We start from the raw sequence: 24,043 nt of genomic DNA, 5'->3' as shown, positions 1-24,043 counted from the left end.
GTACTTCCAATTTTGTGAACTGAAATGTATTTGCTACTGTGCTTTTTATCTCTGATATTTTTCTAAGTGACATTTCTAGACACTCCTGAAAGGAAACTATGTCAGAGCAGAATGTTGAGACAGAATGGTATTCTGAGATTACGTAAATCATCTAAGTCAGTAAGAATCAGGAAATTCTAAATTAAGATCAATATGCCTGTGTCACTAGGCATATCCTCGGCTACAGACCTATTTCTTCTTCAAAGTAATGTCCCTTGTTTTCTCAATTGATAGGAGGTTTTGCTGCATCCAATGAAAGGGGAAACAATATATTAACTTTCCAAACAGTTCAGTTAATAACAGATAACCTGTACAGTGTTACTTTAGTGCTGTAATATCTGATATGTGCAGTTACAAAACAGGTCTTAGAAGAAAGGCCACGAGAGTCGTCATATTTTAAAACAAAGTTTGCCAAATGCTTTTGCAATTAACAAAATCAAACACATGGAAAGCCTATATTTATTACAAAGTCTCAGCTTGATTATGTAGCCTAAATTAAAGAGAGTTGACTGCCTTTGAGTAAAAGCATGAAAATTTGACAAAAAATTATTTGCAGTTTTCAGTCAGAAATATAAAACTATACATTCCTAAGCAAGTTTTAACACTGATTTTCCTCTTGCTTTCATATTTTATCCTTTTAATTTTAAAATAATATGAGTAAACATTTTTATTTAACTAACAAAAACCTACAAAAAAGCTACTTTATGACTTCTACACTACTAAACTACAAAACTGACACACATTTGGGGGGTAAAAAGGAAGGTAAAGTTTATGAAGTTTACAAAATGCTAATAAGGTATGCCATGTAACTATTATAATGAAGAATTTAACTGATAAAGTACTTAACTTCTTTAATCCCCTATAAATTATAAATTATAAAATTGCATATAAATAATTATAAATCTAAATTTTGTGACAACTGAACAGAGGAAATAAATATAAAATCTGATGACATTTTTAATAAGGTTTTTAAAAAGTATGTAAAATAAAGTACGTACCATCATCTGCATCAGTGACATTAAACACAAGGACAGTAGATCCTAGAGGTAGATTCTCCATTAAAGATGTGCTATAAGAATTCAAGCTGAAAATAGGTGGGTTATCATTTACATCTAGTATATTGAAATAAACCCTGATGGTAGTAAATTGTCCCCCACCATCTTCAGCTCGAACAGTGAGGATATAATATTGTTGTGCTTCATAATCTAACATTCTAGTCAAATTAAAGACTCCAGTAACTGGATTCAGGAAAAATATGCCATCTTCATCATCTTCATTCACAATATATGTAATTTCTCCATTCACACCGGAGTCGTCATCTGTAGCTAAAAGAGCTGCTACCAAAGAACCTATCAAAAAAAAAAGTCTAAAATTAATAGGACAAGGGTTTTACTAAGAGAATATGTACAGATATGAAATTCTTTTATTTGTATAGTAAAATATTTTAACTAGAAAATCACTATGAAAATACACTGAACATAACATTCTGCAAACTTCTCTATTAACACCAATACTACTAACAATCCCACATATTAAGAAAACATAGAGATATCCCATAGATCTTATGTTGCTGTGTAAATGTTCTGGTGAATTAGTACTACTCCGACATTATTTTTTCTACCTTGAACTACCATTTCATAAACATATTGATGACTTCAGTGAATATATTTTGGGGTTCATTGCTAGTATCTGGAACTGGAGAATCCAAGAAATAATACAGACTTATGTCCAAGGGACACCACCTGACACTCCTATGGTCATTGTTGCAATCAAAAGCAAGAGATAAATGTGATTGGAATTTCATGAAGGTCACGTACAACTAATCCTGAGGAGCGAAGGGAAAAATGCAGTAATAGATAGTCTTCTATAAATGTTTAATTCCCTTATCAAATGAGTTTCCAAAATGTTTGCCTTTATATGCAAAATAATTCTAAATGTAATTCAGAATAAAATTTTAGGTTTAGGTAAGAATTTGCAATAATGGAAACGAAGTATTCACATACCAGAAACAGATAATTAATTACTCCAACTCAACCATCACAACATATGTTCAAAAAAGCAAAGTGATAATTCAGGATTCAGAGTCTAACACATATTGAGCACCTGCTAGTGCCCAAACCCATATTAGCAAAAAACTCACAGGTATTTCCTAAATTAACCTTTGCCCTAATTCTAATGGAAATTATTATTTCCAATTAACCGAAGAAGGAATTGAAGCTTAGAGAAATGAGTTAACTTGCCCTGGTCCACATAGCTTCTAAGTTTTGGAGCCAGAATTCATAAGTTTTCATGTTTTTCTCTGCATTTTCTATACAAAGCACCACAATCATATAAGACATTCTTAAAGTGGAAAAATAGTATCAGAACTGTGGTTGCCAGAAAAATTAACAACTCATCACAAATATTTTCAGAAATAGGAATAACTGTAATTAGTAATCAGATGAATTGCTAACCTCATTTGCTCTCAAAAGTCTTAGCAATTTGCTTGGGAATTATATCAAAGACAGTTAATTAAAAATTTAATATCAAGCACATATATTTCTATACCTAGTAACATACGGTAAAAATTAGTCACTGATAAAGAGTAGTCAAAACGTAGTACACAATTGTTCAAAGGCAATCCCTGTAAGATACACTTAAAAGCATGTCACCTACCTGGGGTTGTGTCTTCTGAAATGTCAAAAGAGTACACGGGTCTGGAGAACTTGGGTGTGTGGTCATTCACATCACTGACAGTGATATTAATTCTCATATCTGAGGACTGAAGACCATCATCTGCACGAACTAGCAAGGAGTATTTGGAACGGCGCTCCCTGTCCAACCGCTTTGTCGCTATCAGATCTCCAGATTCAGGGTCAATGCGAAAACTGTCATCAGCTCCACTAATGATAGTGTACGTGACGAGAGCATTTGCACCCTGAGAAAAAAGACGGGAATCTGAGCTAGAAGTAGAACAGTAAAAGTACCACCTCTTTGTTGAGTAGGCATTTGGTAAAGTGAGGCTTTTTCTTTTTTCATTTGACACTAGAAGATTTTATATGTAGTTTCTGACATATTTATGGTAATTATATGGTTTAACAGAAACATTCAGTAAGAATTTTAGATTTCTAATGTTGAGATATTTCAGGATGAGATCTACTTTGATGCAGAAGTTATGTGGTGAAATTTTTTGTATGACGAATGATTGCAGGTTTTGTCTCATAGAAATGGTTACATGACAATTAGAGATTTGGGAAGAGGTTTGAGAATAATATCTGAATGTCAAGGTATGTAGGTGACAGCTGAAGCTACAAGAGTTGTTGAAAATTTAAATTAAAATAGAGAATGGAACAGCAGTATAAGGACTAAATATCTGTTTAGAGAGTGGGAAGGAGACAAGACAGGAGTTGAAGAAAGAAGAGGAACCAGAGAGGAGACCCAGGAAAAGCACATGCCACAGAGGTTAAAGGGAAGGTTTCAAGGAAGAGTAGAGAGAATTAAAATTAAAGAACCCATTGAGATTTGATGATGGGGATGCTAACTTCATGCTATTTTAAATATTAGTATTTTATGTGACATGGTATTTTATGACAGTGTTAGTTACTTTTATTCTTGTTCTTACTATTTTCTTGTAAGAGAAATATAATGGGTTAAGTGTATTTGATGAGTGAGATGTGTGCAAATGAATAATTGAAATCAAAATATGATTGAGTTGCTATCTATTCCAAGGAAAATACGTTTTCCAATTTCCTGTCCTATGTAATTATTGAGTTTTGATGCTGAGGTATAACCAGTGTCAAGAAGGATATTAGAAAGAACATAAATTTAGGGTGTGTAGGAATACAAGGCTGACATGCTAGGAAATTAGTGCCTCCACACTGTCCATACATCTTTTCCATCGCCCATCAAATGTTTTATCCTCATAGTCAAACATATAAGGGTATGATTTCTAATAAAGGCAAAAAAAAACCACTCTCAAAAGGTATGGTTAGTGGCATTTGCTCTACTTTTGTATTGCATTCCCCAAGCCAATCTTAATACTTTGTAAAATAAATCCCTCAAAGCACATTTTAATTTAGTAATGCAACAGCTGAATTTAACACTATACTACTTTTATCTTGTATATTCAGGCATACATGAAGTTTCTGACATATTTATGGTAATTGTACGGTTTAACAAAAACATTCACTAAGAATTTTAGACATCTAATCTGACCACATTCTGTACTATTTTTGCTATTTCACTAAGGAAATTATATTTTCTAGTAAAACATTTCAGGTATGAAAAGAGGTACATTCATTCTGACCTATTAAAATGGTAAGTATTTGGAAATTAGGGGAAAGCAAAGAAACAAAAACTTATTTACAGCCTGTACACAATTGGTTTGAAATTTAGAAATGTCCTGTCTACAAAATGCTTGCAACATTTCATACTCCTCAGGTTATGGTAATTCTTCTGAACAGAAGCAAAGGTGTCAGTATGTTGATTCTTTTTCATATTTTAAATTAGCTGATGTGCTAAATTAGTAGATCTAGTAAATGTCTGAAAATGTCTGGCCAAGAGTGATGATCTAATTGGGTCTTTTGATATGTCTATTTACTTAATATTCAAAATATGCAGTATCAGCAATAGCACAAGAAACAAATATTGTATTTCAGCTACAGTGCAGTGGAAATAAGGCTGGTTAAAAATATTCTACTCTCCTGAGGAACCACAGAGACAAGAGCACGTGGAAGGAATTCTAAAAGTAAATAGCTATAAATTGCAAATGTGTTTTACAACCTTAAGTAGTATTTTCAAAAACAAGTATGGCAACATGAAAAAGCTTGAGTATCCTGGCCCATTACAAGCATAATAATTCTGTTTATAAAAGGAAGCAAAAGATATGTATCTTGACTCAACACATGTTTCAAATGATATTTAAATTAAGTTTAATATGCACATGTTGCTTTCTAAAACCGATTTCTTTGCCCAGGGGTTATTCTTCAGTACCCTACAAAAGTTTCTCTAACACGTTAATACATTTATATTCGAGTTAGTAATTAAGAAAAGCATATAAATAATAAAGAATATACCAACACATAATTTGCTGCTGACCCACATAATCTCAGTGTTTTAAAGAATTCAATTGATCTTTCAAAGTCACTCCACTGGATACTTATGTGACAATTTAATGCTGACTGCGAAGTAAAAGAAACCTGTTGCATTCAATACTGACTCTCAAACTAGATGACGGATGAAAACAGAGCCATGATTTGACAGAGAAAAACATTTCAAATATTATATATATTTTTCAAGTTTTTATGTTTTCAACTTAAACATATAGAGCTGAGAATAGAGTTGAAAGTAGAATAAAGATTTATCTAAAAGCATTAATATTAATGGATTGCTGGCCACTCAAAAAAGGAAACAGCCAATAATTCTGAATGCTGCAGGAAGCTAGGTATCCATTCTGCTTGGCATAGGGCCAAACAAATGTTGGTTCCTCATGTTAGGAGTTGAAATAGTCAGTAGTCATTAAAATGCTACTAAAAAATTTATGAGAAAATATATGCAAGCAGGAAAGCAAACTCTCTTAACTTAATCATTAAAAAATAATAGTCCAAATGCAGTTTTACAAAAATTCCCCCCTTTCCTTTAAGTTTGTGTGAACCTACTTCCTCCTTTCCATCATCTCCTGCCTTTCCCCCTCCCAGTCGCATCATCCCCCGACACAGACATCCTATTACAGAATACTTGGCAATTTTATGCCTTCAGGCACAGTCACTCTCTACAAATTGTCAGCATCCCTACCTCCTCCTAAACTGCCAACAACCCTCCCTCTGCTTCCCCGTGTCTTTCTGTTTATAGCCAACACTTTTCTGCCCTTGCACTTCCATCCTGTCTCACTCCAAAGGCATTTCTTATATGTCCCAGATACCCTCACATTACATTCAGTATTGTTATTAAACTGCAGTTGTCTAAGTGATAATACCTGCATAGTTACTTAGATTTTTTCTTAAATTTAAAAACAAAGCTCAATAGAAATAAAATAAAGTGCACCAAAATCTTGTGGATGTAAATACCTACAGACATAAGGACCTTCCTATTCTTCCTCAAATCTCATTATAAATATAAACACATTTCAAAAGATAAACATAAAGGCAGTGCAAGGGTATGTAAAGATATGCAGACAAAAAATACATAAATATGCAGGCAGCACTACATTTGTATTAACCCTTATTTGTCATATCTTGAAAAGAAAAAATAGGGAAAGAAATAAAATTATAACAATATCAACATAATAGCATTAAAAGGGTGAATGTTGGCATCTCTATCAAGTAATCAGGTCTTAAGAGAGTAGTGTATCCTATTAGATATAAATACATTATAATTAACATGATTATTGCTTCACTGAATAAATCATCTAAAACAAATGCGATTTATTTGTTCTATTCCTACAGAGAGTATGGCCAACAAAACAGTCATTACAATTACAATTACAATTATTGGATGTGAATTCCCTTATAACAGTTGCATGAGCCTTTTTGTTCTTTTGATAAATGAGAATTTATGAAATTTTATGAATTGAATTATCCAAATGTGTATAAACAACAGTTAGCTTTAAGAAAATGTAGTATTTATGGAACTATAGATTGTATTTCATACCTATCAATGATAATATAAATATTCAAAATAATAAAAATAACTTTTTTAATGGCAGCTAGAATTGGGAAGAAACTTTTCTCAGTTGTTACAGAGGAGGCAGCAGGCCCCAAATGGAGTCAATTGTCTAAATCACATGGCAGCAAATCAAGACTTAATACCTAACTGCAGTTTCAACACCTCCCCCCTGCAATGAAACTGTTAACCGGTCAACATGGAATTACATGATCAGCACCAGTGAGATGATCACCAGACCCAAAAGATCCCTCCTTCCCCTTAGAAATGCAACCTTGCCTTGAACAATGCATTGTTTGGTAATAATTTCCTTTTTTCACCCCTTTTCCATCTTTACAAACCTTTCCTTTTATACAGCTCAATGGAGCTCATTTCCATTGCTACATGGATACTACCCAACTCATAAATCACTGAATACAGTCAATATGATCTTTGAATTTACTCAGTTGAATATTTGTTGTTTAACTGATTTGGTGCCAGGGACAGATTCAAGGAGACTTCTGATGCCTTTGGGGACCATGAGAAACACAAGTGTATCACCCTAAGCACCTTTTGGAGTTCGCTGCTTTTCTTGCCGTGGGTAAGTTTCTCTGGGTTCTGAGATTAGCTCTCTTTGCCCTGAATTCCCAATCCAACTGGCTTTCCAGTTCAGGGCTTAGTGGATCAGCTTGAGCTGGCAGATGGTTTCATCCAGAATCAGAGTCTTTAGCCTTGATTCAGTCCACATTTCCCTCAGCTGCTTCAGATCCCTTCCCCAGTTTTAGTCCATAGTCCCTATTTACTGGAGTCTACTGGTTTCACCCACACTGGGAATTGCTGGTGGTGCTCACAGCCTTCTCTTGGCCAGTCTTCAGTAACATTCTTCATTGCTACTGGTATGTTAAGATGCACATATTTGTTTCTCTTGTGTTATGTAGGTAAGGCTACTGCCAACAAGGCTCTTGAAAGCCAAAAAGCAAAAGAATCGGTGGGTGCAGACTGAGCCCTTAAAAACTAATAGATTTCTCACCACCACACTCAAAGATGCCTGTATTAGGATAAATTAGTACCAAAATGGGTTAGATGGACACTAGCAAGACCACCTGGCAACCTCAAGAAAATTTCTGTGCAGTGAGGTACACTGTAAGACATCATACATACAATCCCCAACCCAGCTTGCCTGAGGAACCTACAGGCTTAGCTGAAAATAAATAAATAAATCCTTAAAATCTAAAGGGTTAGGATCACCTTCTAGCACACCTGCTTATTTTATGTCTAAGTAGTATTGTCTCAGAAAACATAAGCATCTACAAAATTTTACAGAGCTGTTTTGTGTGAGAACTTGGTAACTGATGACTTGGTGACCATCCAGGTTCAGGGTTCCAGATACGGTGGTACAGAAATGTGGGTTGTTTTTTTTTTTTGCAGCAAGATATCACTAGACACAAAATGGGGTTAAACTACATTTGTGGCTAGGGTCCTGCCAAACTGCTGCCAGCCCTTGGAAGAATGACATCCTAGAATTACAGTGACCTTCATGAGGAATGTTCCAACTAGGTAAGATCATTTAAAAAGTGCATTTAAAAGCAAGGGCTCCCAAATCAAACGAACAAGAAGAATAAGATACCTGTTGGCATACAAAAGCCTCCAAAAGACTTCAAATTCTAAAAGAGCTTCTTTAAAAGACTTGTTATAAAAGGCTAATGAATAATTAATGGTATATGAGGCACCCAAAATCAAAAACAAGAAAAAATTGATATAAGTCCTATTGCTTCCCTTTATCCTCTATTTGACTAGTCATTCTCTTAATTTAGTCCACATTTTGCGGACTGTCTAAATTGCCTTTCTGAAACCATAAACAAAGTCTAGCAAGTTAATGAACTGATACACCCCACATCTACCATTGAAGGAGGGTCCCACAGGGCCCCACCCAAAGTTTACAGAACTGAGGGATTTTTTGATAAAACTGCTGTATTATTTTCTTAAAAAGCCAGGTTATAATTTAATTATAAATAATGAAAAACCTTGCCAAATTTTGGTAAATACTGGAGCTACAGGTGGGATCCTGGAAAAACTGGCAGAAACAGGCAAAGGTTGAGAATTCTTGCCAGTCAGCTCTTCTGGATTTCTGTCTGAAGTACCCAGCAGAAAGAGGAAAATAAAATATCTTTTGCACCTTCTTTTGGAATGCCTCTTGAATCCAAGGGGTTTTTCAGTACTGCCAGAAATATTTACTGTTTGTCCCAGCTAAAAGCTACAAGGTAGTTCTGTGGTCAAAAACTGGTCAAACTGCAGAGCCTGAAAGAAAAATTTCATTAGGCTTTCTTCCCTAAGCTAAAATAAAACTATGAACCCAAAGGGACAAAACCTTCTAAGGCCCTTGTGGAAGGATTTATTGGTGAATCAACTTACGATATCATTTAAGTTGCAACCCAATTTTCTGAGGAATTGAGAGTTTCAAATCCTTATAACTCTTTGAAAAACTAAAAATGCAGCTGTAGAGGCAGTTCAGAATTCACCTATTCCTTTTTACCAATCCCCAAGCCTCCCCTATTTATCTTAAAAGGTTAATAAATTACATTTTCGTCTATGTGTTTGAGATGTAAATATTAAAGTGTATACTTCAGGGAGGTAATTCTTACCAGAAAAAAAAAGGAAGGGAGAGGGCATTTAGAACTTGGACTAATGGAAAGTCTTGAGTGTACAGAAACGATAAGGTCTCTGTTTGCATTTCTTTGTGTGTTTATATGTGTATATATATGTTGTAGATTTGTGGTATTTTCCACCTGCAGATCATATTACTAAAATTAAGTTGTAAAAGAGGTCTATTTAATTGGAGTGAACAAACAAGCACTTACATAAATTTTGTATTCATAAAGCTTTAAAAAAATATAATAAAAACTAACCTAATGCTTTTCCTTGATCTGGGAATATATTCAAGATTAAAGTTAATCAAAGTTTTTAAATAATTATAGACATGTTAAATAGGCATGTCTTAAGAGTTATCAACACTGAATATAAGGCAGACACATAACTTTCATCCTAGCTGGGTTTTTTAATGGAATAAGTTCATATTATCTCTGTTATAAAATTTGTCAACAAGAAAAATTACCTAGTATGAAAAAATTTTTATAAGTAAACATAATTGTAAAGTATATCAAATAAATATATGTAGGATAAAATGTTTTTAGTTGACCTTTTAAAATAGTTTTCCCAGATCTTTTTCACAACCGGAAGCCTTAAAGTTTTGCTAGATTAAGTTAAATGATGAACCGAGTTAAATTCATTGAATTTCCAGATCATTTCTATATAAGATGAAATACTGAAACATTAGTTTCATTAACTACTGAAGCAGATGAGCTTATCCAGTTTCTGCTTCCTTTAAGAGAGAAATGAAAAATATTTGGGTCTATTAGTAGACATGATTGATGCCACACTGAGAAATTTTCTATGAGAAAGCACATTTCTAGAAATTATAAAAATATTTATAAATTTTCCAATCCATAGAATACTAATATAAAAAATAGTTCATAGTTGCCCACTTCTTGGTTTTGACTAGAAATTCCCAAGGGTTTAAACTAGAAATTCCCAAGGGTTTAAATTTCTAACATATGAAACTAAAACTATTAAAAATAATAAGGGAAAGGAATTTTATGTGTGGTCAAGACTCGCTAAGATTGGAATGAATTTAATTAAGTAAATGAGTTTTAATATCAAAAGTAAGCTGGTGCAAAAACAGAATTTTGTTTTCTTTTTGTTAAAGGACAAAGTTAAAAAGAAAAGCAGTTTTGTTCTGCTCTTTATTAAAGATTATAAAAGGTTTGCCTTTACCTTTTAAAGTCATATGCCTAAAAACAACGATTTTGTGTTTTGTCAAAATAATTTCAGGTCTCTGATTAGTTAAACATAGTATTCTGAATATTAAAGAAAGTAATTATGGCTCAGAGCTATGTAACCTTCTGTATTTGCCTGTGAGGTTTTTAATTATCATTTTCGTTAATAGATGAGTAAATATTTTTTCACAGTGATCTATGTTTCTATTTGTCCAAGTGTTTTAAAACCTTTTTCATATTTTTGACAAAATTCCCCCAAATCAAAATCCAAATGAAATATTTTTGACCTCACACTAACTGGAATTTTTAAGAGGGTCCCTGGAATATCCCAAAAGATTTGCTCTATCTCCTTATAAAAACAGATATTAAACCAATTAGGTTTATCTGATATGTTGAATTATATAGGAAGCACTATCAAATAAAAATTAATCCTAATTCATTTTTATGTATATCCTATATATCATATAGATATATGTTATAAGTGTTCCAGAAATTATGTAAAATTCCTGGAAATCTGGGATGTCCTGGCATAATGTTATTAGTCATAATTCCAGTTATGATCTTAAAATGTTATGTGTCCCAGAAATAAGCAAATTTCTTTGTTAAATGCATTGTAATGAACTCTCATCAGAGAGTTCATTGGCCATTTTTAATCATGGCCTTTTTAAAGTCTTTTTTCATTTACAGATGGTTATTGTTTCATTCTGATGGCTTTTGCAAAAGTGTTTCATTTTCAAGGAGATTCATGGAAACTGCCCTAAAATATAGGTTTTTGATGACTTAAAGTTTTAAAAAAAAAAAAAGAAGAACCAGGTACGAATTTCCAACGCTAATGAAAAAACTGGATTCAAACAGAACAAGTATTAATTACATAAGACTAAATGAACTAAGGAGGATGATTTTAATTCTTCAGACTTTTGTTTAGAACATTGCTGGTTCTTTTATGTTTTGTTTTTCCAAATTTAAGAAAAATTTTTTCTTTTCTCTTACTATGGCCTACAGTAGATTAGTAAAGTACACCTTTGCAAACAAAGATGAAACATTTATTTTTTCTCGTTACCTGATTCATTCATAATTTGGAAACTCTTCAGTATTATTTTCATAGCACTATAGTCAGCTATTTGCATAAGTTCAATGAGAATCTGTTCTCCTTATAACAGTACACCCTGGAAATATTGGTTATATCACCAAGACTTTGACTAGAATGTCATATTTGAGAGAAGTACACATTGACTCACATATGACCAGAGAGCTTAAGGAGCTAAGGTTGACTTTATGAAGCCAATAAAGCCCTTTGGAAAAAAGGAATAGTACCTTGCTTACAAGCTTCCAACAAAGCAATCTTAAAAAGATCTTATGTTATCAATCACTATTCTTGTTGCAGTTATGTAAATAATCAGAACAAATCTAATGCAAACAAATTAGTTGTACTGTGATAAGCTTAAAAAAGTGGGGGTGATTGTAGAGAGAAAAATTATGTTTGCACTTTTGTAGATAATCGGATTTTAGTCCTGTTAATTGTCTTTGAGGTTTTGTTACATACTTATAAATTGAACTCCATCCTGAATTATTCTCGTTTCCTCAAATCCCTGGCTATGACTAACCAAACTAGCATTTCCAGTATTCTCCCATCCTTCTGATTTGGAATCACTAAGAACAAAGACTGCTCTTGAATCTCCTCTGTACAGACTATGGCAGGTGTTTCTCACTACCCAGAAGACAGCCAGACTTCAGGTTCTCAGACCTTGTATATACATCTCAGAGCTAAAGAGGTCTCTACCTGACATCTAGGCCTGTACAAAAGAAGCTACCTTCAGGCCAAATTGACTAGAGTGAGAAGTCGCCAACATAAAGGTAGATTGCTTCTCATGAAGACACCAGATCAAGACTTTATACATTAATTAAACATGAAAACCTCTCTTTTTCATTTCTTTCCTCTTACACTGGCCCAGAAAGATCATGCTATCATCTCTATCTCCCAGGCTATTGCTAAGGGAGGTAAGCTTTTGCCTCTCAGACTGCTGGATTTGTCGTCAAAAACTCCTATTTCTCCATTAACAGTGCCACATTAGTGGGAATGGTTTGTGCCCTGGCAGGGTATGTCTTTGTCTGTAGTAGCTACCATTCCCCTGGGCCTATGAATGTCTAGACAGCTGGTCTATAGCAGGGTGATGCCTCTTAGGTTAGCTAACTGTGGTCCTTACTTTCCACAAACAAAGACACCTCATTGGTTGACTCCCTTGGATTTATATTATTAAGTTAGAAAGGGTTCACTTCCTTTGATAGGACCCTATTTTTCTAGTTTGCAGTAAATGTAAATGAGGCTATGTTTAGAAACCTCTTCTTAACTATTGGAAGTATTGCAAAACCTGCTACTAAGATGGTAGCTGCCCAACCAGAATCCTTAAGACTCTTTGGCTAAAGTTGTTCCCTTGATTATCTTTTACCTGGACAAGGAAGTATCTGTGCTGTGACTAATATCACCTGTAGCATCTGGATTAACATTTTTGTGGAAATTGAAATTCAGGTACATAAAATCACTGGGCAAGCCACTTGGTTTAAAAACAGTGACTATTTCATTGGGGTCTTTCTTTGACATTTAATTTTAATTGGTTTGTTTCTTGGGACCATGGCTCCAAACTGCACTCCAAAACCTTGAGAGTTGTCCTGCTTATAATTATCATACTAATCTCCCTGGAGTGGTGTATTCTCTCCAAAACCTTAAAGTCATGTTCACAGCCACTAACCACTAAGAAAATTATCTCTCTAAGACTGGAACATCAGAAAAAGAATGAAGAGAATGGCTAACTTAAGAATTGTTAACCTAAGGTTGTGGCCTATGAATATCACAGAGATTGAGCAAAAAGCATGATGACCTGTGAACACCACACAGAAGACTGACAAAAGTAGCAAGAACTACAGAAGGGTTACTGAGAATGGTGTTAATACCTTATAATTTGATTATGTCTCTCAGTTAAGCTAAAAGTCTTATTCAAAGGGGTGAACTGTTACTAAAGGAGACAGCAACCCCAAAATGAAGTCACTTGAACTAAAGCCAATATTAGTAAACCAAGACTTAATACCTAACCTAATTGTAATTTCAACCCTACACATACAGGAATTAGCCTTTACCCAGTCAACATGGAGTTACATAATTAGCATTAGTGAGGTAATCCACCTGATAGACCCTTTCCATTCCCCTTAGGAAGGTGATTTTGCCTAAAACAATGCACTCTGCTAATAATTTCCTTGTTCCACTCCCTTTCCACCTTTAAAAATCTTTCCTTTTCTATAGCTTGGTAGAGCTCTTTCTATTGCTAGATGGGATACTGACAGATTTATGAATCATTGAATACAGCCAATCTGATTTTTAAATTTACATAGTTGCATTTTGTTAAGACATCAAATTAACTAGAAGGAACTAAAAATCTAAAACACCAAATCTCTTTTAATAGAAAAGTACAACTATCTAAATGTGTGTTTTGTTTCTTTTTCCTTAATGTTTTGGCAAAATTTAAAAATGACTATCTAACCAAAGAGGTGAAAGACTTGTACTCTGAAAACGATAAGACACTGTTGAAATAAATTAAATGAGACACAAATAAATGGAAATCAATTCCATGTTAATGGAAAGGAAGAATTAATATTGCCAAAATGGCTATCTTGTCCAAAGCAATTTACAGATTCAATACAATCCCAATTTTTTTAGAGCCGCTAATCCTAAAATTTATATGGGACACAAAAGACCCCAAATAGTAAAGTGAACTTGAAAAAGAAAAACAAAGATAGATATCATCCTCCATGACTTTAAGCTATACTTCAAAGCTATAGTAATCAAAACAGTATGGTACTGGCATAAGAACACAGATCAATGGAAGAGAATAGAGAACCATAGAAATAAACCCACAGCTATGTTGGCAATTAAGTATGACAAAGGAGGAGAAAATAGACAATAGAGAAAAGGCAGTATCCTCAATAAATGGAAAACTGGACAGCTACATGCAAGAGAAGGAAACTGGATTATTATCTAGCACCACACAAAAAAATAAACTAGAAATGGATTAAAGACCTAAATATAAGACATGAAACCATAAAACTCTTAGAAGAAAGCAGGTAAAAATCTAGAACATAAGCATGAGTAATTTTTTTCTGTATATGTCTCTTCAGGCAAGTGAATCAAAGGCAAAAATAAACAAATGGGAATACATTAAACTAAAAAGCTTCTGTAAAGCAAAGAAAACCATCAGCAAGACAAAAAGGCAACCTATGGTATAGGACAAAATGTTTGTAAATGATATATCTGATAAAGGGCTAACATCCAAAATATATAAAGAATTACTCAACTCAACACCAAAAATATAAACAACCCAATTTAAAAATGGGCAGAGGACCAAAATAGGTATTTTTTCCAAAGAAGAAACACAGATGGTCAATAGGCACATGAAAAGATATTCCCCTTTGCTAATCATCAGGGAAATGCAAATCAAAATCACAATGACATATCACCTCACACCAGTCAGAATGCTCACTATCCAAAAGACAAGAAATAACAAATGTTAGTCAGGATGTAGAGACAGGGGAGCCTTCCTACATTGTTGGTGGGAATGTAAATTGATGCAGCCACTATGGAAAGCAGTATGAAGTTTCCTCAAAAAACTAAAAATAGAAATACTACACAACCCAGTAATTCCACTTCTAGGAATTTACCCAACAAAAGGAAAATCTCTGATTCAAAAAGATATATGCACCCAGCTGTTTATTGCCATATTATTTACAATAACCAAGATACGGGAGCAACTGAAATGTCCATAAATAGATGAATGGATAAAGAAGAGATGATACATATACACAATGGAATATTGCTCAGCCATAAAAAATAAAGCAATCCTGCAATTTGTGATACAAGGATGGGCCCAGAGGGTCTAAGTGAAATAAGCCAGCAGAGAAAGAAAAATGCCATATGATTTCCCTTCCATGTGGAATCCAAAACCAAAATAAAACAAAATGAGCAAAATTGAAATAGACTCATAGACACTGAGGATGACTGGTAGTTACCACAATGGAGGGGTTGGGGTGGAGAAGTGGGATATAAAAATTAATTTATTAAATAATTAAAATAAAACAATACACATTTTAATGACTGTCATTACATTTATGTATTCACTGTTAAAATTTGTGCATTTTTTATTTACCTTTTAAAGGTTAATAAATACATTTATGAAGATCATACTCATAAGCTACAGTGAAGTTTTCAGATATTTCTGGGGTTTAATTAAGGGTAAGGAAATTAAAACCTATGATCTGTGTTAGGCTTAACTTAAGGGGGAAGTGAATACTTATTTCTGGGAAGGCAATTCCCCTTTCTGAAACTCCAGAACATTAATTAATCCTTTAACCTAGCAAGAAGAAAATAAGTCATGGGATTTTTCATGGGAAAATGTAAATTACAAACCATATAAGTTGCCATACAATTTGAAGCATGATGATTATGTAAGTAAATTTAAAATATAAATATAGAAGACAGTAATCTAAATTCTCCCCCAAAATTTAACAGTCACCACTTAGCACTAACTTTATGTTTACTAATGGAATTGAAAATCCATTAGGTTGCTTAGATAATATCCTTAAAATATATAAAGCTATTATTGAATTATATATTTTGTTTTATAAATATGTACATGCAAATTAAAGGACAAATTGAAAGAGAGCTTTAAAATTTTTAAATTTAAATAATCTGTTTTTTTAAATTACAAAGAATACATCCATTCATTATAAAAACTCTCAACAAAATGGGTATAGAGGGCAAGTACCTCAACTTAATAAAGGCCATATATGACAAACCCACAGCCAACATTATACATTACAGTGAGAAACTGAAAGCTTTTCCTTTAAGATTGGGAACAAGACAAGGATGCCCACTCTCCCTACTTTTATTCAACATAGTTCTGGAGGTCCTAGCCATGGAAATCAGACAACACAAAGAAATAAAAGGCATCCAGATAGGCAAGGAAGAAGTTAAACTATCCCTGTTTGCAGATGACATGATATTGTACATAAAAAACCCTAAATAATCCACTCCAATACTACTAGATCTAATATCTGAATTCAGCGGAGTTGCAGGATACAAAATTAGTACACAGAAATCTGTTTCATTCCTATACACTAATGATGAACTAACAGAAAGAGAAATCAGGAAAACAATTCCATTCACAATTGCATCAAAAAGAATAAAATACCAAGGAATAAACCTAACCAAGTAAGTGAAAGATCTATACTCTGAAAACTGTAAGACACTCATGAGAGAAATTAAAGAAGATACCAATAAACAGAAACACATCCCATGCTCATGGATAGGAAGAATTACTATTGACAAAATGGCCATCCTGCCTAAAGCAATCTACAGATTTAATGTAATACTTATCAAAATACCAACAGCATTCTTCAACAAACTAGAGCAAATAGTTCTAAAATTCATATGGAACCACAAAAGACCTTGAGTAGCCAAAGCAATTCTGAGAAGGAAGAATAAAGCAGGGGAATTATGCTCCCTGACTTCAAGCTCTTCTACAAAGCCACAGTAATCAAGACAATTTGGTACTGGCACAAGAACAGATCCATAGACCAATGGAACAGACTAGAGAGCCCTGATATAAACCCAACCATATATGTTAAATTAATATGCAATAAAGGAGCCATGGATATAGAATGGGGAAATGAGAACCTCTTCAACAGCCGGTGTTGGCAAAACTGGAAAGCTACATGCAAGAGAATGAAACTGGATTATTATCTAAACCCATACAAAGTAAACTCAAAATGGATCAAAGATCTGAATGTAAATCCTGAAATCATAAAACTCTTAGAAGAAAACATAGGCAAAAATCTCTAGAATATAAACATGAGCAACTTTTTCCTGAATGCATCTCCTTGGACAAGGGAAACTAAGTCAAAAATGAAGAAATGGGACTACATTATGCTAAAAAGCTTCTGTAGAGCAAACGACATCATCCACAGAATAAAAATGCAACCTACAGTATGGGAGGATATATTTGTAAATGACATATCCAACAAAGGGTTAACATCCAAAATATATAAAGAATTCACATGCCTCCACACCCAAAAAGCAAATAATCCTATTAAAAAATGGAGAGAGGATATGAACAGACAGTTCTCCAAAGAAGAAATTCAGATGGCCAACAGGCACATGAAAAGATGCTCCACATTGCTAATTATCAGGGAAATGCAAATTAAAACCACAATGAGATATTACCTCACACTAGTTAGGATGGCCAACATAGAAAAGACTAGGAACAACAAATGCTGGCGAAGATGTGGAAAAAGGGGAACCTTCCTACACAGCTGGTGGGAATGTAAACTAGTCAACCATATGTGGAAAGCAGTATGGAAGTTCCTCAAAAAACTAAAAATAGAAATGCCATTTTACCCAGGAATCCCACTCCTAGGAATTTACCCTAAGAATGCAGGATCCTAGTTTCAAAAAGACATATGCACCCCTATGTCTATCACAGCACTATTTATAATAGTGAAGAAATGGAAGCAACCTAAGTGTCCATCAGCAGATGAATAGATAAAGAAGATGTGGTACATATATACAATGGAATATTATTCAGCCATAAGAAGAAAGCAAATCCTACCATTTGCAACAACATGGATGGAACTAGAGGGTATTATGCTCAGTGAAATAAGCCAGGCAGAGAAAGACAAGTATCAAATGATTTCACTCATCTGTGGAGCATAGGAACAAAGCAAAAACTGAAGGAACAAAACAGCAGCAGACTCACAGAACCCACGAATGTACTAACAGTTGCCAAAGGGAAAGGGAATGGGGAGGATGGGTGGGAAGAGAGGGAGAAAGGGAATAAGGGGCATTACAATAAGCACACATAACATATGGGGGCCCAGGAGGAAGGCAGTGTAGCACAGAGAAGACAAGTAGTGACTCTATAGCATGTTAATACGCTGTTGGACAGTGACTGTAACGGGGTATGTGGTGGGGACTTGATAATGGGGGGAATCTAGTAACCACAGTGTTGCTCATGTGATTGTATATTAATGATACCAAAATTTAAAAAATTAAAATAAAATAAAATAAATTACAAATAAAATAAAAATCAATACCTTCACCACTGAGATAGTAATTTGGAATGATAAATTCATTAGAAAAAGGATATTCATTACAAAAATATTTTTTTCATTTGAAAAATTAAAATAATTCAGTTAAGAAATGTAAAATGAAACCAGCAGTTAGCATAGTTGTGAAATGCTGATCAAAAGAAAATTACCTCTTTATAATTTCTATGTTAGCATTCTAACAACACATTTCAACAGTTAAGGTTCTTAGGAAAAGAGCACATAATGCTTATAATTATTGGGTAATAAAAGTTGTCAAAATATAATATAAATTTGATAGATCACTGAAATACTAGATTTAAAAAATTCAGAGACAGGCTCTGAGTTACCTCATCTGCATCCATAGCCGTAAGCTGCATAATCTTAGAGCCATCTCCAATGTTCTCCTCCACGGTGAGATCGAGCACATCTGTTGGAAATACTGGTGGATTGTCATTGATATCCTGAAGTGTTATTTCTACCTACAAAGAGAGAAAGAACCAATACATGAATGCCCTTGTATCTGCAAGATAACCAATTAAAATGTATAGCAAAAGTCCAGTCCACTTCTTAACTTTCCCAAAAGAATCAGGACCTTTATATGTAACTCCAAACAGAAAATACTCTAGAGAAAGTTGTGAAATCTTTAAAGAAAACATAAAATCCAAATAAAATTGTTTGACCTGTTGGTAGTAAAAACTGATTTTAAATGGTCATCCTGAAGTTTATACTAGAAAAAAGGTCTATGATAAGATCAACTGTTATTTTAATCCCCAGATTTGTGAAGAACTGCCCATATTCAGGGCTGTCTGAATTCAACCATTAGATTTTGCCTGACACATCAATGAGGTGGCGTAAAATTTCTTCCTTAAATGTTTATAGATTAGTAATAAATGTCTGGGGAAATAAAGAAGTTCACATTTTATTTTAAGAAAATTTTCCCTTTAAAATCAACTTTCAATCTGTGAGGGAAGAAAAATACACATCTTTTCTTTCTATTTCCACTCCTATTAGCACTTCTTAATGTGTCTAAAGTTAAATAATCATTACTTTGAGATGTAGTGTTTGTATAAATTTCAAATATTAATAGCTTTGTTTGAAAGATCTTAGTATGAGTTATTTGTTTTCTTACCTAAGAAAAATTGTTTAGAAGGAAGGATTTGTGAAGTCTAAATAATAACTTCAAACCATGTGTTTTCTCTTGACCTAGGTGCTAAAAGCTGAATATCTGATTTAAAAAAACAGGGAAGATGGCTGCTAATAAAACCAAAAGTTTCCCCAATTGGGTCACAAAATTAAGTCCTGGAGAAAAACTCGTCTACACATTTAGCTCGGATATAACCAAGACATTTTTCTCATAGGATGAAATGTCATTTTTTATAGTTATACTGTAAAAACTCAATCAGACTCAAGAGTGATGAGGATGACTATGAAGATGGAGGGGAGCAAAAGAATTCTGGTTTTTCCTCATCCAGGAGGAGGCAGGGGTGGCATGGAGAGAGATGTAATAGGTAGGATTATCATTGTTCTCTGATAAGGAGTGAGCAGAAAATATGGGAGAGTTAGATAAACAAACGGATGAGCAACTGATAAAAAGAAAAACTTAGAAAACAGTATACAAAATTAAGTACTTAATAATTATTATACCTTTAGTAGGAGAGCTTTGATAACAAATGGCTCATATTAGCCTAGGGAATGGTGGGAAATCTGCCACTTCTGGTTTTGGCTGACATCATTCTCTACATCACTACCTTTCAGAAAAGATTCACAATAGCTACAACTGCAGCCTAGAAGGAGTATGTCCAACTTCCTTGCACAGTTGAGATAGTATGTTTTTTTGAATCAGGCAGACTGGTGTTCAGACTGATTCTGGCTCTGCAATTTATTAGCTGGGTGAACTTGAGCACTTAATTATTTAATTTCTCTTAGCCTCAGTTTCCCCATGTTAAAATTAGGATAATAATATGTATCATAGAGCATTTTACCAAGTATAGCCTTTGATAATGCTGGTAAAATGCTTAGCACGGAGGACTGTTGTTCAATAAAAAGTCAATCTTGGTTTTCAAGCTGTCGAGGATAGATTGAGGGGTTCCTTAGAGCTCAAAGAGACTTTGATAAAAAGGATTCAATAATTCAGGATTTCAGGTCCTACAACCCAAATTCAACAAATACAATTTACTGCTCATCCCTTGTACATACTGAATGTGTACTAAACTTTCATATTGGAAGAGCTTTATATATATATATTTCAAAAGACTGAAAACTGCAGATTTAAGAATTAATAACTTTGAAATCTTATCTGATGTTCATCCAATAATATAATTTTTAATGTTCTTCAGAAATTAGCAATTATCTTCATATTATATATGTATGAATTTTCATGTACATGTGCATAGTCTTTAAGATACACGAGAAATATAAATGAAGAGTAAGAGCAAACTAATTTGAATACTTCAAAATTCAACTCTGACTCTTAGTTTAGTAGAATTTTTCTTAAATTCCAAATTGTTTTAAATCCTTAATTTCATGATTTGGTCTAATTCACAACCAACATGCCAAACTTCTGTATGCTTGTGTGTGTGCATGCTGGTGCACATGTGTGTGTATGTATATGTGTAAAAGAGAAAGAGACATTTTGTAAATGTGTGAGACAATGTGCATTTATTAATGTGTGTTTGTGTTTGTGAGTGTGTGCCCCATATTAGGAAGAACACTAAATTAAGAGTAAGGAGAATTCAAATCAGTTTGAATTAAATATGACATCAAAGATACATAAGGAAACAATACCACACACTAGAAATGTGTTAGGTATACCAGAAAGATTCCTCATTGTGAATGGTGAATAAATGAACTGAATGATCCCCTTATGTATTTTAATAGTTATAACAAAATAACTAACATATATGTGCCAGACATTGGTTTAGGTGATACATGTATATGCATGTGTATACATATATACAAACACAGACACACATAAAAAATACTAAGAGCCCTAAGAGGCAAGTACTATCACCTTCCCATTAAATAAATGAGTTAACAAAGGTAAAGAGGGTAATTACCCAATACCAAAGAGCATGTAAGTCAGTAAGTTTTCTTTATTACTATGAAAATTTGTCTCTCTCATGTTTAAGAGAGTTTTCCAATAAAAACAATGAATTATATTTGAAAAATATATGTCATAGCTATATAAATATGTTTTCATAAATGTGCATATTATTTATGTCTGGAATCTAGATGACTTACAAATAAAATAAACAGCATATAATCTTGTATTAGCCAATAAATCTCTGTTAGAATTGAAAAGCAAAACAGGACTAGCTGGTCCCTAGCTATAGGGCTGGAAGTCTTTGATCATGTATGCTCTATGAGGTTTTGGCTAACACCGTCATTTCAGGTACAGAAAAGTGTTCTTTTTTTATTAGAAAGAATAAATTTAGTTAATTATTAATGAACTCAAAACCAAGCATTTCTGGGCATATCTGTGATCAATCAGTTATAAACATAGGATGTAGAACATTTCATCATTGTATTCTAATATATACAAAGGTTATATATTTTATTAAGGATCCCATAGGTCACCCATTTAATTAGTTTATCTGTTATCCTCAAATCAATATCAACTTGCCAATTAAAAAGTTAAGAACTTCATAGGCCATTTTGTTTTTTGAAAATCTGGATATTTTCTCCTAATTGTCCAGTCTCTCTTTCCTACTCCACAATTCCTCAGATATTGAAAAGCTTTCAGCATGTCTTTTCTAAATTCACTCAATAACCTCGGGTGTGAACTATCTAGGAGAAATGATTTGAGCTCACTGGCACAAGTGGGTGTTAGGCTGCAATCCCTTCCCTTCATTTCTTCTGATACTTTGTGCCATGTTACTACCTACCAAGATTTCCAAGATCATTGTGTGTCTTTGTTTATAAGGGGGTCACTGATTCCAGTATTTATTCTTTCAATATTTTAGAATCGGCCACATACAGGCATATGCTAGTCACCGGAAATATAGAAGAATATGGTAGGTCCCCATTCCTTGTAGGCAAGACATTTGGTAATAGAAATATGTACAAATAGAAACATTTACAATTATGTCTGAGAAACACTTTGTTGATGTCTCAATTCCAATGTTGTCCCCACACCATGGATAATTCCTAGAAGTGCTTTACATCTTGCTCTTCTACTCTCCTCTTAATGATTCCAGATCCTAACATGTTTGGCTCACTCCTAGATCTGCTACCAAGGTAGGGCTTGTTCCTTGATTATGCCTTCTTTGAACTAAGGTTTGATATGATTGGTTCTGAAATAGTATCATATAAAATACAGGAATCATTGTGTATATGTACCACATCTTCTTTATCCATTCATCTATCGATGGACATTTAGGTTGCTTCCAATTCTTGGCTATTGTAAATAGTGCTGCGATAAACATAGCTCAGTGAAACAAGCCAAGCGGAGAAAGAGAAATACCAAATGATTTCACTTATCTGTGGAATATAAGAACAAAGGAAAAACTGAAGGAACAAAACAGCAGCAGAATCACAGAACTCAAGAATGGACTAACAGGTACCAAAGGGAAAGGGACTGGGGAGGATGGGTGGGTAGGGAGGGATAAGGGGTGGGGAGAAGTAGGGGGGTATTAAGATTAGCATGCATGGGGGGGTAGGAGAAAAGGGAGGGCTGTACAACACAGAGAAGGCAAGTAGGGATTCTGCAACATTTTGCTATGCTGATGGATAGTGACTGTAAAGGGGTTTATAGGGGAGACCTGGTATAGGGGAGAGCCTAGTAAACATAATATTCATCATGTAAGTGTAGATTAATGATAACAAAAAAAAAAAAAGGGCAGTTCCTGTGTGGTAACCCCCAATGAGTTCTACACAAGAGTATAAAGGGCATATAAAAGTGTAGGCAAAGGGTCTGTTTGTGTTTATACAGAGGATCAAAGCCTAATTGGGCTACCCCGAAAATAAACTAAGATACGATATGAAAAAGAACTTCCAACATCAGCACTCTTGGGAAGACTCATGCCAGAAGATGATCATCAAAAAACCCCAACAAAGATCCACTCACTGCTACAGCTGTAGATGCACTCATCCCACCAGCTCCTGGACTTGCCATGGGAATGAGGAAGGAGATACCTAAGCTGGCCTGTGCATACAGTAAAACAACAAATTTGACTGGATCTATACTGTTGGAACTCAATCAAGAATTAGGAGAAGTGCAAATTGTAGCGCTCCAAAATCTTACAACTACAGACTATTTACTGTTAAAAGAACATAAGGGATGTGAACGTTCCCCAGGAATGGGTTGTTTTAATTTGTCTGATTTCTCTCAGACTGTTCAAGTTCAGTTGGACAATATCCACCATATCATAGATAAGTTTTCACAAATGCCTAAGGTGCCTAACTGGTTTTCTTGGTTTCACTGG

General features: G+C 34.0%; 1 protein-coding gene across 1 annotated transcript in view; it reads right to left on the bottom strand.

Annotated features, from left to right (window-relative positions):
* The window catches only part of FAT4 (FAT atypical cadherin 4), a 189,358-nt gene that overhangs the window by 85,442 nt on the left and 79,873 nt on the right, over positions 1 to 24,043 (bottom strand). The window contains exons 3-5 of the mRNA XM_036922957.2: positions 18,968 to 19,099; positions 2,695 to 2,956; positions 1,038 to 1,388 (exon numbers count right to left, since the gene is read on the bottom strand). Of these exons, the coding sequence (XP_036778852.2) occupies positions 1,038 to 1,388; positions 2,695 to 2,956; positions 18,968 to 19,099 (745 nt within the window). The remainder of the gene's footprint in view (positions 1 to 1,037; positions 1,389 to 2,694; positions 2,957 to 18,967; positions 19,100 to 24,043) is intronic.

This window comes from Manis pentadactyla, chromosome 5 (assembly GCF_030020395.1).
Source record: "Manis pentadactyla isolate mManPen7 chromosome 5, mManPen7.hap1, whole genome shotgun sequence".
Taxonomy (NCBI): Eukaryota; Metazoa; Chordata; class Mammalia; order Pholidota; family Manidae; genus Manis; species Manis pentadactyla.
This window is presented reverse-complemented; position numbering and strand designations above follow the sequence as displayed.